Source organism: Nematostella vectensis, chromosome 2, assembly GCF_932526225.1.
Source record: "Nematostella vectensis chromosome 2, jaNemVect1.1, whole genome shotgun sequence".
In the NCBI taxonomy this organism is placed as follows: domain Eukaryota; kingdom Metazoa; phylum Cnidaria; class Anthozoa; order Actiniaria; family Edwardsiidae; genus Nematostella; species Nematostella vectensis.
Window position 1 is genome coordinate 11,347,294 of NC_064035.1, and position 19,105 is coordinate 11,366,398.

The window sequence follows — 19,105 nt, forward strand, 5'->3', positions numbered from 1 at the left end:
AGCTGTATTCAGTGCAAATGCATACAAATGAATCAATTTAATTACTTGATCGCATTTGCATTGGATATGGCTCATGGAAAATATGAAGTTAGAACTTAGCCTGAATGTTCTTAAAAAATAGTTACCAAGACATAAGAATAATTTGTAACTTTAATTACATTCAAACAAGCCAGCAATTAAGTTAAGAGTCTCTTATTTTTGTCCGGTGACTGACTATGAAATTACACAAGTCTCATCACATTTAGATGTACATAACCTTATTTGTACACACACTCTCTTTTAGGTACATAGGATTCAAATTTCCTCCAAAACGTTACATTTTCTTCAACATAAAGTTCAGCAGATACAATATTACAGCCTCAAATTTATCAACAAGTAAGAAAAATACAAATTATCCTAAGACTCCTTTTCATAGTCTGGTCTCTCATGCTTCAGGTTGCTGTAGTCTTTAGTAGAAAATAACTGAAAAAAAAAAAAAAGAATAAAGAAACAATAAAAGGGAATCACTTTTTTTTATAAATGGCAAGAGGCTATACCTTGCGCTGCTCATTTGGTGCCACACGCTGCCAAGGGTAAGGGTTGTTCTTTTTGTCGATTCTAAAACAGATAAATTTTGGTGTTAGGATATACATGGTGATACAAAGATAAAAGACACCTGTACTAGAGGGGCTTGAAAATCAATCAAGTGACCAGCAGCAGGACCAAGAGCAAGTAGCCACTTGTTGCAACAATAGGGTCTGGGGGACACAGGATTTTGCTTAAACACGAGGTTCCGCTATAGAGGGAAAGCTCCTCCCACGCCCGGGCTCGAGAACAGTTAGTTATCAATCAGCCGTCAATGAGTCAACATGTCAGACAATTGCTCTGAGCGCTAAATTAAAATTTCATATTCTAAACCAGAATGAATATCATTCCTAGAGTTGTCCATGTAAGAATATTTCTGTCTATGGTAAAATAATCCTATACCAAGCTGTGTGCGCCCAAAAATACGAGCATTTTCATCACAGCATGATGATAATTTATGCAGGTGCGTTAGATTATGGATAGCGCAAAATTTAAAATTTTGCACCGAAAACTTGAGTGGACAGCAAATCACTAATTTATTGATCTCTTCACACAACTGTCTTGTTACCTGTGCAAAAAAAAAGTTTTATTTTAGTTAACTAAGGCTCAGAGATAAGCAATTTTACAGGAGGCTTACAATTTGTGACTGCTAGCACTGCAGTGTTCTGATTATAATTGCAAATTAGAGCCCAGGGGTGGGAGGAGCTTTCCCTTATAGCGGAACCTCTTGTTTAAATTCGGTGCGGGATGCATTAATTCGACAGTAATTGAGATTGGCTTTGAAAAAGAGGATCATAGCTACCAGATACAGCATTTTGGTAAAAAAAGCACTTCATGAAACTGTCAAGGTAGCCTGCTAGCACCTACTGCACTGTAACACTAAGCCATGCTCAGTTCTAAATGTTCTTTGATATAAGGTGAATAATTATTTAATAAAAGCTTACGCGGCTTCTGGGTGAGTCAACAATGAACGTCCTATAAACCAGGTAGCCCCACCGACAGCAGCACCAATACACACAAAAAGTGGTATTAACTGAAAGAGAAAGTCAGCAAGTTTTTATAAAAAGGATAATTGGAAGAAAACTGTAAGGGTTTTTTCACAAATGGCTAATAATTTTTGACAACTTTCCGACACCATTATTTCAGCTCTTATTGGTTTTATAAGAAAATTGCATTGGGCTATTTTTTTTTTTCAGTTTCTATGAGTGGAAAATGAAATAGTGGAGCTTGAAATGCCATAAAAATATACTTAATTTTTTCTGTACCAATGAGATTCTTGGGAATGGGATTTTGGTAGCCTGCGAACAGGCTCTCCTTTGTGCTGAATCAGACTTAGCCTTTCGAGTGTTCAGGGGCCGTATGGCACGCCACTTTTAGTAGAGTCCTGTGGCGCACGGTTTTAGTCGGAAGGGCGTTTAGTCTTTCGACTGTTCACGAGCCCTTTGGCGCGGTTTTAGGGGGGCTTTGGGCCGAGCAAAGAAAGGAGAGCCTGCAATGGTCTTTGTTCGTATCGAGTATCTACGTTCAAAACCCGAACATAAAATACTGATTGGTAATTTTTTTCAAGTGATGACAGAATCCTTCAGCAGCCCACAACAGAAGTGTGAGCATGACCACTATACTACAATCAATGCATTCGCGGCTGGTTTCCACCTTCTTAGTGCGAGATTCTTTATAAGACAAGCCATAGTTTTGTCGTCCGGTGTTCTCAAAGTCACGTCCCCGTTGGGAGATAAAATCAGAATTTTCACAATTGTTGTGTTGTTTGGAAGACCGTTGATGTTGAGATGTGCGAGAAAGGTACAGTATCTTCTTGTTGTTTCTCCTGTTGTGCTGGTGGGAGATTTTCTTTGTCCTCCTCAGTCTGGACAAAAAGTCGACAACGCGATTGCGGTTGTTTTTCCGGATCAACGAATTCGTTTGTTCTTCTTACTTTCCTCGAAGGACTTTTTCCTGGCGTCAAAACAACGAGCCGCTTCGAGACTAGAACCTCTTGGACTCTTGTCAAGGGTTGTTAATATCTGCTGAAGCCGTGGAAAGCTTGCAATATTGTATTATTTTTCTGAAGCACCCAGGACAGATTCTTGAAGATAACAAACTGTTGTTTTCTAGCTGGACACCAACACTATAGCATATCGACGACAAAACTACAATTTTATAGCTGTCTCTATTAGAAGGCTAGAACACGTCACAAATGAGACTAGAGAACCGTATTGCATTCTCAATGAACACTTGCAAACTCTGCAAAAGTCGTCTGTTGTGTTAAGTCGGGTTTGAAGCTGTCTACCCTTGCGTCGATACGTTTTCTTTGGAGTTTCTCGTGTAGATTCATTCAGCATGGGGAAACACATGAACCGACGAAACAAACTCTGTTTTGACAGTTCTCAGGATGAGTGAACAGCGTTACCCCGGGCCACTTTCGCTGAATTTTGATTGGTCCGTATCATTTTGATGACTGACAAGTGATTAGAAAATTAATCGAGCGTGAAAGGGGACTGATCTCAAACAATACAGAGACTATTGCAGGCGCTAGCCTCGCAAGCATTGGCAGCCAATGAAAAACGTGATTGGCTCATTTAACAGACAATCAAATGTTTCACAAATCATGGAGTTAAATTTTACCTTCACAAAAAATTAAACTGTAACATTTACATACTGGTTGGTTGTGTTTACAGAAAAATGTTACAGATTTAGGAGCAGGTTTAGGAGCAAAGAAGCATAATAACTGAATCCCTACAAAGAGATTATTAACTTATCTTTCTTGAAGTAATTCATGAACTTCACAAAGAAGAAAATAGCAGAACAAAAACACGGAAAGGCATATATCGATGACGGAGTCAATGTCCTTATATTTGTTATCGTTTTACTCATGTACTTATCTCAAACGATCGCTGATCTTACAAATGCATGCAATGGTGCACGTTTCCTCACTTCTCGACACACACTATGATGACTCAGCGAACTTTACTTTAAAAAAGTGATTTTCCTTAGAACTTCAAACTTAAAAATCTATACCTTACCTCAGGGTATCTTTTTAGGTACCGGACAAGCATTCTCACAGTACAAAAGGCTTTCTTTTTTTTATGAAAAAATGGGTAAAAGGCCGGTCCAACTGCCCTCACGTTCAAGATGGCGTTTGCGAGACTTGCCGTGTGACGTCACAACCCAGGTCACCGCGGTTGAGCCTGACCGGGTTCAGGTTCGGGCTCAAGACCAACTAATCCAAGATGGCGGCCACCTGCCTGTTACGGCGTGCAAATACTTGTGCTAAATTCCAGGTAAAGGTTTATATATTATTCGTATTTATTGTATGTTGCTAGGTGTTTATTTTTGATGCTGCAACAAATTCACGATTTCGAGAGATTTTAGCATAAATATGAATGAGTTATTATTTTGAACTGCCTCTGATCCACTGATTTGTGATGGTGGTCAGGCGTTCTGTCTTGAAGTACAAATGATTGGGGTTTAAGCGAAAATAAAAACTGAGAGTAGGTTATGACCGTACAAAGAATGGGGACGAAGGATTGGAGAGAGCAGAGGCTAAACCCCCTCCCCATTCTTCGTTTGGCCATACTCTTCCTCGCCCTTTTTATCCACTGAAACCCCACAGAAATGCTTGCTCTGCAAGCGAGGGGTTAACTCGTTGTACGATTGTTGTCCTCCTAAGGACAAATGACAATCTGCTATTTGTTAGCTAAAAGCTGTAAGTATACTCTATCCCCACTCTGGGCTGGGCATTGAATGTCATAGCTGTCAACCTCGCTTTTGGAAAAATCTTGATACAAAGAATGTATCAGGAGTACAGTACCAAGATATAGCTAATACGGGAGAATACAGTAAAGGTATGAATATTAAAATTAGGCATGAGAAAAGGAGATGACAGCTACGAAATCCACAATGTGGACGAGTACAGTACAGGTCTAGAGTAACATAACCTCCACTCGCGAGTACTCGAGACTCATGCATATTCTTCTCGAGTATCGCTCGAGAGTATTGACTCGCCAAATATTCATAAGCTTGAGCGTCTTTGTGAGTGATTGATTTCAGTGTTTTCTAATCCGTGACTTTATATCTGCCCATTATAAAGTATAGAATGATTAGGATTGCCTGCGTGGTTAGTAAAGTAAACTCAGAAACATCGAACAAGATTTTTGTGCTATCTTGCTAACTTTAACAAAATGATTTAAATTTATAAACGAACACTCCTGGGTTTTTGCTTTAAATATAATAGTAAGCGAAGTAAAATAATTCCTAATAAAAGGTAGAACTAGCTCCAATTAATTATTTTTATTTTCTAGGGATTAGTTGCGTAACGCAATTTGAACACGCTTTGCCGTAGCTAAACGCCGTGAGCCATAAAACGAATTGTAAATAACACTTGATCGACTTTGAGTACGGGGCTAAAATCATGTACCTTTTCAATCATCATCCTGCTAACAATTTGAGACATAACAGAAAGTACTGCAAAGTTTATTAGCCAAATAAGCGAAGCTTCAGACTTTGAAGCAAGTTCAGACGATGAGAAGAAGCTACCAACTTTGAAGCGAGACAGTCATAATAAAGTGCTAGACTAGACAGCGACACTTTGTAGACAGTCTTTGTGAACATATTTGCAGTAAACACAGAAATATTATTTCTGCGTTTAGATGATTCAAGACAAATAACAAATAACGGCAAGACAAATAAGTATAATCCTGTCTCATCCCGTCTCAGTCTCATATTAGTTAACTAAGCTGTTATATGTGAATTTTAAAGAGAAGAATTATTTGTGCGCTTTATTTTTTCCCAGTTCAAGTGACAAAACCGGCAGGCTTACAAATGACTAAAAGCCCACGAAGTATACAAATTACAATATGATACGATCTTGAATTGTATTCATGATGTACATTTATTATAAAGACGCTTAGTAAATCTAAAGCGACATTCGAAGGAAGAACGAATTGCGTTTATCTCGAGCTTTAAAGTGCAACTTAATTAGACATGACAATCGGGCTAAAATTCTTAACACGGGGAAAAAATTATATACATCATGGTTAACAAAGCAGACTCAATTTTAGGTGGCTTATTCCCCCTAGTTTTTCTACTCTGATACATTGAAAATGAGGGCATTTCGCGTCTGGGTACTGGGCTTGGATCCTTTCCAAATATGTGCGATTCCATGCGCTACTTTGTTTGGTTAGTTGTTAGGCCAAGCGAAGCCGACTTCTCCACAGACTTTCACACATTTGACCGTAACCACCATTACTGACCATGAAGAAAAAGAAATAGTTTTGACCTTCCAATAAGCAAAAAAACAGTTTTAGCTATTTAGAGATATGCTTTTCTTTTAGCGAAGTTAATAAAATATTTCCTACAAACACATGTTAGAGCGTAATCGTGTTACGCATTTCGTCTACGAGAATGACATGAAACCTGAAACCTTGTTGTTTCTTCATCAGATCTCGCATGTTTGACTTATCATAACCTTTGATTCTGTAAACCTTCCAATCAGCCACAACTTATTTGAGATATCTTAAGATGTAATTTTTCACCTGAAAAGTAAATCATTATTTCCTACGAGCATTTTTTTTAAGACCGTCGATGTAATAAATATTTCGTCTACGAAGCGTTGTTATTTCTTTAAGATCCCAGTGTTTGATTGATCATTCTTAAACCTTCCCACTCGGTGAAAGTGCGAGCGGTTCGATTCCTGCGAGCGGCGAGTGGCTTAGTTCTCGATTGTCTCATTAAAAAAGTGCTAGTCTCAATTCTCGAGTGGTGCGAGTGCTAATGAGGACTCTACACTCTCGAGTGGAGGTTATGTTACTCTAGACCTGTACTGTAGGCTTGTCAAGCACCCTTGCCTGACTCTTGTCAATCCCCCCCCCCCTGTGGGGCTTGACAATTATTGGTGCATCATAGAAAGACTTGGAGTTTTTTTTAAGTTGGCACCCTGTCTTTTCAAGGACAATGTTTTTCAGTCTCATAGTTGTAAACATAGTCATTTTATTATCCAGAAAAAAATACAAATATTGTTACACTGCCCGCAAATACAGTAGCAGAAGCTAATCAATGTGAACATGCTATTAGACAGACCCTCCAAGAAAGTTAATTAGCCTTTTTTATTCTTTACATTTGAAAATCCAGCAGTCTATTTTATACAAGAGAAACTTCTAAATTAGCATGATAAGCGTTAAGAATATTGGATTCTTGGAAGTATCTGAGTTACTCGTTTGAACTAGTATGGATGTAACTGTATCGCTGGCTGGATTTATAGCACACCGTCTAGGCTTTGCACCAGTATTTGCATTGCTTCACTACTTGCTTTTTACAGCTAATGATGCTGCTCACCCTCCTTTTGCAGGGTATTTAATTGGCAGACCATTTGTATATCCCAGGCACTACCACTAGAAGGGCAGTGTATTTAATTGACAGACTGTTTGTATATCCCAGGCACTACCACTAGAAGGGCAGGGTATCTAATTGGCAGACCATTTGTATATCCCAGGCACTACCACTAGAAGGGCAGGGTATTTAATTGGCAGACTGTTTCCGTATTTCCCAAGGCACTACCACTAGAAGGGCAGTGTATAAAATTGGCAGACTGTTTGTATATCCCAGGCACTACCACTAGAAGGGCAGTGTATAAAATTGGCAGACTGTTTGTATATCCCAGGCACTACCACTAGAAGGGCAGGGTATCTAATTGGCAGACTGTTTGTATATCCCAGGCACTACCACTAGAAGGGCAAGGTATTTAATTGGCAGACTGTTTGTATATCCCAGGCACTACCACTAGAAGGGCAAGGTATTTAATTGGCAGACTGTTTGTATATCCCAGGCACTACCACTAGAAGGGCAGGGTATAAAATTGGCAGACTGTTTGTATATCCCAGGCACTACCACTAGAAGGGCAGGGTATTAAATTGGCAGACTGTTTGTATATCCCAGGCACTACCACTAGAAGGGCAGGGTATTAAATTGGCAGACTGTTTGTATATCCCAGGCACTACCACTAGAAGGGCAGTGTATAAAATTGGCAGACTGTTTGTATATCCCAGGCACTACCACTAGAAGGGCAGGGTATTTAATTGGCAGACTGTTTGTATATCCCAGGCACTACCACTAGAAGGGCAGGGTATAAAATTGGCAGACTGTTTGTATATCCCAGGCACTACCACTAGAAGGGCAGGGTATTTAATTGGCAGACTGTTTGTATATCCCAGGCACTACCACTAGAAGGGCAGGGTATCTAATTGGCAGACCATTTGTATATCCCAGGCACTACCACTAGAAGGGCAGGGTATTTAATTGGCAGACTGTTTCCGTATTTCCCAAGGCACTACCACTAGAAGGGCAGTGTATAAAATTGGCAGACTGTTTGTATATCCCAGGCACTACCACTAGAAGGGCAGTGTATAAAATTGGCAGACTGTTTGTATATCCCAGGCACTACCACTAGAAGGGCAGGGTATCTAATTGGCAGACTGTTTGTATATCCCAGGCACTACCACTAGAAGGGCAAGGTATTTAATTGGCAGACTGTTTGTATATCCCAGGCACTACCACTAGAAGGGCAAGGTATTTAATTGGCAGACTGTTTGTATATCCCAGGCACTACCACTAGAAGGGCAGGGTATCTAATTGGCAGACTGTTTGTATATCCCAGGCACTACCACTAGAAGGGCAGGGTATTAAATTGGCAGACTGTTTGTATATCCCAGGCACTACCACTAGAAGGGCAAGGTATTTAATTGGCAGACTGTTTGTATATCCCAGGCACTACCACTAGAAGGGCAGGGTATTAAATTGGCAGACTGTTTGTATATCCCAGGCACTACCACTAGAAGGGCAAGGTATTTAATTGGCAGACTGTTTGTATATCCCAGGCACTACCACTAGAAGGGCAAGGTATTTAATTGGCAGACTGTTTGTATATCCCAGGCACTACCACTAGAAGGGCAGGGTATAAAATTGGCAGACTGTTTGTATATCCCAGGCACTACCACTAGAAGGGCAGGGTATAAAATTGGCAGACTGTTTGTATATCCCAGGCACTACCACTAGAAGGGCAGTGTATAAAATTGGCAGACTGTTTGTATATCCCAGGCACTACCACTAGAAGGGCAGGGTATCTAATTGGCAGACTGTTTGTATATCCCAGGCACTACCACTAGAAGGGCAGGGTATAAAATTGGCAGACTGTTTGTATATCCCAGGCACTACCACTAGAAGGGCAGGGTATCTAATTGGCAGACCATTTGTATATCCCAGGCACTGCCACTAGAAGGGCAGTGTATAAAATTGGCAGACTGTTTGTATATCCCAGGCACTACCACTAGAAGGGCAGTGTATAAAATTGGCAGACTGTTTGTATATCCCAGGCACTACCACTAGAAGGGCAGGGTATTTAATTGGCAGACTGTTTGTATATCCCAGGCACTACCACTAGAAGGGCAAGGTATTTAATTGGCAGACTGTTTGTATATCCCAGGCACTACCACTAGAAGGGCAGGGTATAAAATTGGCAGACTGTTTGTATATCCCAGGCACTACCACTAGAAGGGCAGGGTATAAAATTGGCAGGCCATTTGTATATCCCAGGCACTACCACTAGAAGGGCAGGGTATTTATTTGGCAGACTGTTTCCGTATTTTCCAAGGCACTACCACTAGAAGGGCAGGGTATTAAATTAGGGTTGTTGCCTGGTAACTTGCCCTTACCAACTAATTTCAAACTTTTTCTAATTTTCTCATATTATTATAATATTTTTTTTATGTTACTTGTCCCACATTTAGAAATAACCACCAAAAAAGGTGCTGATGAAAAACAAAAATGATGTACGTTTTTATTGCAGATAATTGCTAGAGTTGGAGTAGATAATTCTGCAGGACGAAATGATTTGATGCTTGGTCCAATATGGGTTCTCCAAAGTCGAACAAAAATCAGCAAATCATCTCCTTTCGGAAAAAGAGTGAACCCAATGGCTGCCCAGCGAGAAAGTTTTTTGAAAAACTTCCCCAATGCCAAGGACATGGCCCCTTCAAAAGACAACCAGGAATCTGCTCTTGTAATAGATAGTGTTGGTATGTCCAGTTACAAAAGCCCCTCATTGTGAGAATTACATATTGAGCCCTTTATTGTTTCAGACATTGCAAAGACCTATCCATAGCAGGGCCATAGCAGGGGGTGGGGCCTTGGGGGCACATGCCCCCCCCAATATTTTCGAAAAGTTTTAAGTACATAACCAGTAGGGGCATGGCTGTGCCCCCCAATAATTTCTTAATGTGCCCCTTCAATATTTTGAGGCCTGCTATGGCAATGATAGCTGCTTATTTTTTGTAGGTACTGTTGTCAGTAATTATGTGCCCCTGGACAAGAAAGCTTTTATTCTGACTCCAACTGTAAGTTCATTGGGTTTGTTGTGGTTCATACAGTAAGACAATGTATTTGTGTCACTGAAAGTGATTCGACCAAAGCAGCCATCCTTAGTGAGTTGTTGACAACCTCTAAAACTGTCAAACTAGTATTAATGGTATGTCAAAAATTATTTGTTAGGGTATAAAGCAGAGATGGAATGCTTTTAAAATGAGTTTGTGGACAGTCTACAGGTGTGTATTTTATCCAGATAAGGTAGACATATTCCTCTGTCTGTCTGTCCACACGTCCATCTGTCTTTTTGTCTGTCTGCCCCTCTTTCTTTCTATACATCTTTCTGTTTTCCTAAGTTATAACCTCCATTTAAAGGAAGTAGGTGGGAAGCAGAGCACAAAGAAATGGCTAGCTGTTTTTACCTTTCGAATGTAAGCCAATGAAGAAAAAAAACATTAGGTAACCCTAGCTAGGTGGGTATTCCCTTAAATTGGGCACATACTGGACCCCATTTGTTTTCCTTGTTTATTGTTCTTTCACTTTGAATTATTTGTAGCTGGACACTTTTTAAAAAGTGACCAGCTAAGAGTTTTTTAACTTTATATTTTTTTACAAAAATTATCTTCTGTGACTTTCAGTCTGGCTTTTGTTAGACGATACTGCAAGCCATTTAAGCTCAGGGAGTTTGCCAAAGATGCTCAAAATCTATTCATTCAAGTAAACAAAGCCCTGGAAGAGTAAGTAATTAATGGTGCATGTTATGAAGTTGTGTCAATCAGAGCTAATATTTGAACATGCCAACTGGTTAAATTTCTAAAAAAACTATGTATTGGCAGCCACTGTCTGTGTGCTTCACTCTAGAATGCGGAACTATATCTAAACCTGTTACAGCAATGTTTTAGTTAATGTTTCACATTGATTTGACAGTGATGAGTTTTATCAGGCTGCATTTTCTTCAGTGATCTTCAGTGATTATCTTCAGTGATCATGCATTTTCTTCAGAGATCATCCATCAGAATTTCATCCAATATTTATTTATCGATTCAATTTATCCAAAATTGCGAAGACAACTTAAACAGTGAGAAATGAAAATGGGTAAAAGTTTGGTAGAAAAATAATTATTCAGAACATTAAAGATTTTTAGAAAAAAAGGCCGAACTTTGTGAAAATATGCTCAAAGATGTGTTGGCTTATTCAATCAATGTTCATACAATCAATATTCAATCAATACTCATACAAAGACATGATTTTTTCGGAAAAAAACAAATTTTTAGATATACACGATATTCCAAAAGAAAGCAAATTTTGACATAATTAGTTACCTATTTTGATGATTTATTAGTTATAGATCATTCTCAGATAACCTGAATAAAGGTGCAAAATTCAGTGATTATGACAAGACTGCCCATTTAAAAAATATTTGTTTAGATAAACCTCTGTGACATAAGGAACACTCTAGAGAATAAGGAGTGGTACGTTTCCAAATACAGTATATCTGTTTATCGCGTCCATGCAAACGCTTTAAATTGACCAACTTGTAGCCTCAAGGCTAAAGGCGAAATTACGCCAAATGTGAGCGTGGAAACCCAGATTTAGAAGGTAATATGACTTCCGCCCCTGCTGAATAAACCCTTGGCAATTCAACAAATCACACATAAAGAGCTCTATATTCTGCAATTTTTACGTGCATAACCCTTATTGTCTTAAATCGAGAAAGGGGTGGATTTTAACAGTGCCTATATCCACCTTAACGATGACGTTGTCTTTTTATTGATAGTAAGAACAAGCGGAAGCTGGAAGAGCTTGCAACCGGATCTGTTTATCACGTAAGATCTTTATTTTAGTTCACTTTTCGCCAAATACAAATAATTGAAAGGTGTTTGGTTGGTGTGAGTTCTTCTGTTAGTTTTCTGTTAGATATCGTGAGGAGAATCTGATCCCGCCTTTTATTACCCTAGTTTCTTCAAGAGAAATAAGTCCTTCCTACTGCAATTAGCTTACCCAAATTGAGCAATAGATCACGCTTTCATTGTGATATAAGCTGGAAAATTGAAATTGGTCCAGTTTCAATTCCCTCCTCCCCTTCCACAAATAACCGACTTATCGCATAAATTAGTGTACTGATGATCCGCCCGATTAAAAAGCGATTGAGGCGATCCGGAGTTAGTCGCGATGGAGGCGATCCTGTGGTCGAATTTTAGCAACCATCTCGTTTTTTCAAATCTCCTATGAATATTTCTTGAGTCTAAACATACCTACCTCACAGCGTTTATATCTCCCATAGCCCTAGTCCCTTGATCTTTAGGGCGTCAAAAATAATCACCACCTTTAAATAAACGACCTCTCGTTCTCCAAAAGATATGAATGGTCGTAGGTCTTTAAGGGCGACTCGGATTTCAATTTTGATTTTATTACGATACGATATCGTATTATCGTATTGATTTTTATCGTTACACTTGTCATTTTTTAACTGTCCTTTGGTTTGGTCTCCAGAACAAGTGTGCCGTGTATTTAGTAGCAAGCCCTAATCTTCCGTGTGTTTACGCTAGTAAACTCAATAAAATGCTTAATAAAATGCTCACACAAGTCCAACCCTTAGTTTGATCTATTGTTTAGTTTACTAGTGTTTTACGGCTCTGCCTTTGCTGTTCAGGCGTATCATTTTGCTGCACCTTTCCTCTGGTTTCAGGCGTTGAGAAAAGAGTTCTTCCCGCCCAGTAAACAGCTCCACTGGCGCTACGTTAAGGAGCTTGAGAGACCACGCGTGGTGCACGCCCGAGTCATACCCGTCGACTCCAAAGAAAACCTATTCGCGCAGGTCACAGTTAAGATGAACTCCGAGCAGGTACGGTTCCTTGTAAACTGAAGAATAGGGATCGTAATTTTATTTGATTTGTTTATTAAATGCATTGCTTTCATGTGGTATTAACCTTGGGAGTTTTTGAAAGAGCAAATACAAAGGATACATATCCGTGCAAGATTAGCGCATGGTTAGTCTTTTTCCCTCGCGGAAGATAATTGCTATCAAATTGATTGATCAAGAGATCAGAATGTGTAATCGCATTCGCAAATGGTCTTAAAAGGATTTTAAGAGATTTGCTGTGATAATCAATGTGAGATGCCCTCTTGCCTTTATTCTTATCTTAAGTATATTGCTTCTCTGCTTTAATCGAACTCTAGGGAAACCTGATTCTGGTAACCAGCGGCTCTTGTGATAACACATTACACAGATTCAGCAAGGTGAATAATCAATTGATCGAAAACTATGGCGTTGATTTTTTAAATAAGCAAACTTGCACGAGGTTGTGTTAGCTCTTTATTGTTGCTCAACAAGAGAATCTCCCTGATAGGCATCAAGGCTCTACCGTCCGTTTGACAATGGATTCTTTAGAGCTATGTAATGGGCTTGCTGATAAAAGGACCTAAGCATAATTGTTGAGTGAGTGGCCCCTGGATGGATGTTCTCGTGAAGAGCTGAAGTGATCTAAACCTTTCTGTTCCAATGATAAGTAGTACTTACGGTCGAATTTCAGCTGCTCTATCATTTTGTGTGTACACCCGTGCGTGCTACTATACATAATTTACGAAATATTGAGGTTAAACCCTGTTTAATTTTGCGTACGCATTACTAGATAGGACTAATCCAAAGATTACAATGTTTTTCTTTTCTTATGACTAATAACTGAATATGATTCACTATTTTAAATCAGACAAAACTAAATCGATCATTTCTCAACTAACATTTCACGCCTCCATGATTTCCCTATTAAGGCTATTAGCCAACTGCGCAGATCAGCTGTTTCAGAATCACAGTTTTGTCGGTGTTTGACCTCGTATACGCTAGGGATACGATAGGTATACGTCTATGTACTTTTTAATAAGTTTTGGGCACCTTTGTAGAACTACTAGCCTCTCAGCCACTAAAATGTGCCTTTTTTAAAGGCACACCTGTACGGATACGTCCTTGCTTGTTACGTCCTCATTGCTAGTTTCTGTCGTCCATTTCAATCTCCTGCGTGTTTTCGATTTGCACATTTCCCTCGACTGCTGGAAAGCACATCAATCTGAGTCCATTCCTGAAATCCTTTAGAAAGGTAAAGTAGATAAGAGGGCTGCACGCTGGATTCATGTAGACAAAAAAGTTCAGGGCGAACGAGATTGGCTGTATCGTTTCTGCCATACACGGGTCTTCAAAAACGTCAGCGTATCCCCCCATTATAAGCATATAAACGAGGCGCTGAGGGCTCCATAGGAGCACGTAAAAGAGCACAGAACAGAGCACCATCGCCACGGCATTCTTGACCCGTCTCTCGCGGTTGCGGCGTTGTGTGGCGGGGAGTGTGCTTGCGACACGGGCTTGGCGAAGACGGCGTAGGATGAAGAGGTTAACGACTAGTAGGGTGATGAGGAGAGCGACTGAAAGGACCACGATAAACAGAGCGTACCGCTGTACCACGGGGTTAAAATTCTCGATCCCACAAATGGTCTGATTGTTCACTACCTTGGTGTACGGGAAGACCAGGTAGAAGGCGCTCAGCCCGCATGGCACCATCCAGGCAGCGACCAGGAGGATGCAGCGCACTTGTTTGGTCATAGGCACCACGCCCGTGGGGTTTGTCACCACGCGGTATCGCTCAATCGAGATTAGGAGCAGGGTAAGCAGCGAGACAAGGTGTGCCATGTTTGGTAGAAACACCTCGATCTTGCAGGTGATATCACCCAGGATTCCCGTCAGTAACCATTCACGGGTGCCTTGGATGATGTCTTTCAACCACACACTTAACCCCGAGATGATCACCAGCGAATCCGCGACGGCCATGTTTGCGATGAAGATATTCACGTTGCGCCGCATTTCTTTCTTCTTGCACACCAGCAGGACGATGGTCGCGTTCCCGACGAGTGCAATGCACATGAGCAGTGAACACGCCGTGATTTGACCGATGCGACCTGCTCTAGTGTCTCCTGGGGCGATGGCGCACGTTGCCGTTACGTTTCCCGCCGTGTTGTTACTCACTGTTCCGTTCATCGTTGTCTCGAAACCCGCTGTGAATCCTCCGGTGTGAGTTACAAACTGCTCGTTACCAGCGCGCCTGAAGTCGCTTTAAAGCTCTACGTAATCTATAATGCAGACATCTGGCTTAGAGATATAGTGCTATTGAATCTTATTAAGTCAAGGACTTTAATAACGCGTACTTTGCCGTTGGGTTTTTGCGCGTAGTGCACGCGAGAACTAATTTGACCCAGGCATCCAGGGACTGAGGAGTGGACTGTAATTCAAAGCTTGGCAATATTTTTTAATTAACCGTGTGTAGTACTAAGAATGATTTATTGGCCATCTGATGTTTGTGGTTTCGGGTGACGCACGCGTGTCGCTGAGGTTAATTATCAGCTTACAAGTTTTACTTAGCTCTAAGCACCTTTGTTCTTCGCCATTTTAAAAACCGTTTTATTTTAGTATTCATGCTTAATTCCATTTTCCATCAAACTTAAAGCCCGGAATGAAGGGTTTCTTATCAGTTTAAGCCCATGGTGAAATTCATGTATGCACACGACCTTCTATGTTGTCATTTTCATATTTTTTTTTCTCTGTTTTGTGAAACATTCGAATAAGTTATTATTATAGGTAATTAGTTCGTGTTGTACCTTTTCATATTGAAAATTTTTATTACATTTTTTTTCTGCGCTGACAGCCTTTGCTGGCTATAGTATTAATAATCAGATAAAGGATTACGCTGTATTTGTACGGAAGCAGCTTTTGTATTACTTAGCGCTGAAACCTACCTACCGCTTAACGTAGAACGCCTATATTAAACTGTTATAAAATGTACTTGTTATGTTCTTACATATCAACCTATAATTTGAATCTTGCATAAAGCGCCGGTATCGTGTGCCTATATCACAAGTAATGTGGTATACCTCACATCCGTAAATGCTAACATTAATCGCTTAGTCGCTGTCATGCTGACTCCGGTCTATATAGGGCATGTCCTGTGATATCCTAAATATGTCCTGTGATATCCAAATGATCATTTTTATCCAAATTTCTTAAACAATTCTTAAAAGTGGCATTATTGATATTTTAGCTGTTGAGCTCATTAATTCTGAAGTTTGCCATATTGAAATATGTAAAAAGTTTTTTGTGTGCTCACGTGAATCGCAATCGTTCGATGATTCATTGCCTCTAGCGCCTGGCCTGCTTTTTGTGACTCGTTTTCCTGGGAGTAATAAAAAGTTTCCGGGGAAGAGTTTGCTGCTCTGTACATTCGCCAATTTTGCTAGAGGTGTAGGTAATATACATGTATGCAAAGTAAAGTGTTTAGGAAGAACGTCAGGCGGGTATAATGCCGTGGGCGCGACACCCCTCCCCCTCATCCGTGCCCGCCGCACCCCTTTAGTGAATCCTAGCTACGCGCTTGAACTGGACATTTTTATCTCTCTTAAGGACCTATAGCTCGTTATATATAAAACTCGGGAACCTCACAAGAACAAGCGACTTGATTTGACAATTATACCATACGAATTAACAATACCACGGCGGAGAGTGGCTTTCAAAATATCTAACTCGAGCCTTCGGCTGTCGGTAGATATTTCGCCACTATACACCTCAATGGAATGTATAATTGTTACTTATATCACGATTACCGGGATCCACAAATTCGGCGATTTGGGGGTAATCTCGCAAACCAACTTAACAATCGATTTGTTTGATGTTTAGTCCAGCGATCTCTGGCGCGACAGAGAGAACACGCAAGCTTTTAATTTGTTAAGACTTGGTGTCCTTGTACCCATAAGGTTCAGATGAATAAGCTGAACGTGCAGATTTTGTCTATGACGAAAACAGTAGCGTTGAAAGTAAATGTGGATAATAAAAAGATGCGAGCGCTCGCCGCATTAAAACGGAGACGGAAAAATTTAAGGCATGCGCAAGAGCTTGTATGCGTGCAAATTAATGTAGAAAGAGGCAAGCGAAGAAGAAAGAAAAATAAACCGTCCGTTTGTCTCCCGCTCTGCACCTTTCTCCGCTTTCTTCTCCCTGATTAACAGACGCGGCTAGCATCTTACGACTCCGCTTTTTTTTGTTACTGTAATAGGCCTTTAATCGCGCTTTCAACAGTTTTGCTTGGTATTTATTTTCCCTCGCTTAAATCCCCCAGAAACAGCCTTACGCAGCATGCTACGGTAACCGAGGTGCTTTTAAGGGCCTATGGTGTTATCTCGTTGCCACAAAACACCGTTGTTACAAAAAGGAATAGCGCTAGATTTGATTAAATAAACTATAATCGTCGCGCGCCCTCCAACTTGATTCCGTGGCCCGGTGGTTAGCACCTTTGACTTATAAGCAAGCGCTCCAGGTTAAATCCCTGGTCTTTTTTTATTTTTTTTTATTTTATTTTCTAACTTTTTTTTTCTTTTCCCCCAAAAAATTAATATAAACTTTCGACATTTTTTAGAAGAAAATGCATTTTTATATGTTTTTTAGAGAATAAAAATAGATAGCGAAAAAACAAGATGGCGGCCATTTCCGCGCGAGAAAAACACGTTAATTTCGAACATTTTGCAACAATTATGCCATTTTTTCACTCAAACCATTGATATTACCATTCCTAACAACTTAGCGCATGGAATTTTTGATTTTTGAAGAAATGAAAAAGTTATTACCAAATATGTGGTTTTCGAAGAACATAAAAATTCGCCATTTCTCGCGGTATCAAATTTTCGCAAATCAGATGCGTGAAGTTTTAGAAAATAGTGATGTTAAAGTATTTCTGCAAAAAAATATGATATTAGATTTGAACAGTAGCTTCCAAATAACAGAATCTTTTATAAAACTAACAAATTGCCCAAGCCACGGACTCAAATGATAGTACCATAGGCCCTTAAAGCTCCATCTTTTATTGCCAGACAAAGCAAAATACCCACGTGTTTTATTTTTAGTTGAATGCACATTGAACACCATGTTTGAGGATCCAGGTCACTAGACCTTTGGGAGCGCCTGCAAAGTACGCTGGATCCTAGAGCATGATTGAACACTGCAATAACCAGAGTTCTCACACGTTTGTCTTCGTGTCTAGGTAATGGCGGTCAAGGATCAGCACGGGCGTCACATCAAAGGAAGCGGTAAGACAGTAAAGAAAGTCACAGACTACGTAGTCTTTGAGAGGCATCTTCCGAATGAGTTTGGGCGCTGGAGAGTGGCGGGAAAAGTGTTCCAGCCTTTACAGCAATCGCCTGCGGTAGCGCAGTCAAGCGGTAATATGCCATCTGCGCAGCCGTCATCTTGAATTATACTCATGCTTGGATTTGAGGTTGTGGAAGCATTTTAAAAGAAATCCCTTAAAACTGCCTTGAGGCTTCCAACTTCCCTTCCCCGACGACATGTACACCTATTTCAAAGGAGGTTGCACTTGGAGCACCCGTTTTCTCATCCTAAATGGAACAAATCCGCGTTTATGCGCCTCTAAACATTCAAGTTGAGTAAACCACCACGAGCAAACACGAGGGGTGTGTCCAGCCATCTGCACGTTATCCACGAACCTCTGCGGGCTGCAACACATGAATACTCCAGTAAAACCGTTTTTGACAATAGGTGTATACGCAGCATGATATGTATGGTTGTTTCAGACAAGGCAAAGAGCAATTCAGTAGCGTGGTTTATCACTGCTTTGCAATGTAGCAATATTGGCCCTTCCAGGGAGCCGGGGCTTGATAATGAAGCAATACACTAACTACAAGTTAGTGTTAGTTTACTAAGGAGTTGTATACAGAGAAAAAATATAATAGAAAAAAATAATTTTTAAAAAGATTTGTCTTGGTTATAGTGCGCTAGGATACGAATTAACCATAACACATAATACAAAAAACCACACAGAAAACGAAACACCAAACATGACAAAGTCGCCGAGTCGAAAATCAGTGTTTTGGTCTTTTGTACTTTGTTTTAAAATGAAGTGATAATACTGGAAGCCATCGACATTGCGACATAATGACTTTTAACATGCCTAATGCTTCTTTCTTTGATAAAGGGAATCATCGATATATTTGTTCCATCCACCGGGCGAACTAAAGAGAAATTGATATAACCATAGAAATTAGAAGTATAGAAGTTTAGAGTGATGCATATCGTTGTTTTGACTGAAATGGAACCGCATATAGAGGACGTATTCATAAACATTATTAGTGAACACTTTTC

The 19,105-nt window shown here is 40.1% G+C and overlaps 2 protein-coding genes across 3 annotated transcripts; one reads left to right on the top strand and one right to left on the bottom strand.

Annotated features, from left to right (window-relative positions):
- Positions 1-132: 132 nt before the first annotated feature.
- LOC5521100 (cytochrome c oxidase subunit NDUFA4) lies at positions 133-3,740 on the bottom strand. The gene is made up of 4 exons (XM_001640872.3): positions 3,585-3,740; positions 1,509-1,597; positions 537-597; positions 133-462 (listed from the first exon to the last, which is right to left on the bottom strand). Exons 1-4 carry the CDS (start codon positions 3,615-3,617, stop codon positions 397-399), a joined length of 249 nt encoding a protein of 82 aa, XP_001640922.1. The 5' UTR covers positions 3,618-3,740; the 3' UTR covers positions 133-396.
- On the top strand, positions 3,720-18,716 carry LOC5521107 (probable 39S ribosomal protein L45, mitochondrial). Of its 2 annotated transcripts, XM_032366549.2 has the most exons (9): positions 3,720-3,842; positions 9,401-9,629; positions 9,889-9,947; positions 10,102-10,154; positions 10,554-10,652; positions 11,693-11,741; positions 12,605-12,760; positions 13,096-13,155; positions 17,988-18,716. In XM_032366549.2, exons 1-9 carry the CDS (start codon positions 3,792-3,794, stop codon positions 18,195-18,197), a joined length of 966 nt encoding a protein of 321 aa, XP_032222440.2. In that variant the 5' UTR covers positions 3,720-3,791; the 3' UTR covers positions 18,198-18,716. The 2 variants fall into 2 exon arrangements, with proteins under 2 accessions (XP_032222440.2, XP_032222441.2); XM_032366550.2 differs by lacking the exon at positions 13,096-13,155 and having other exon boundaries at positions 3,721-3,842.
- Positions 18,717-19,105: the final 389 nt, after the last annotated feature.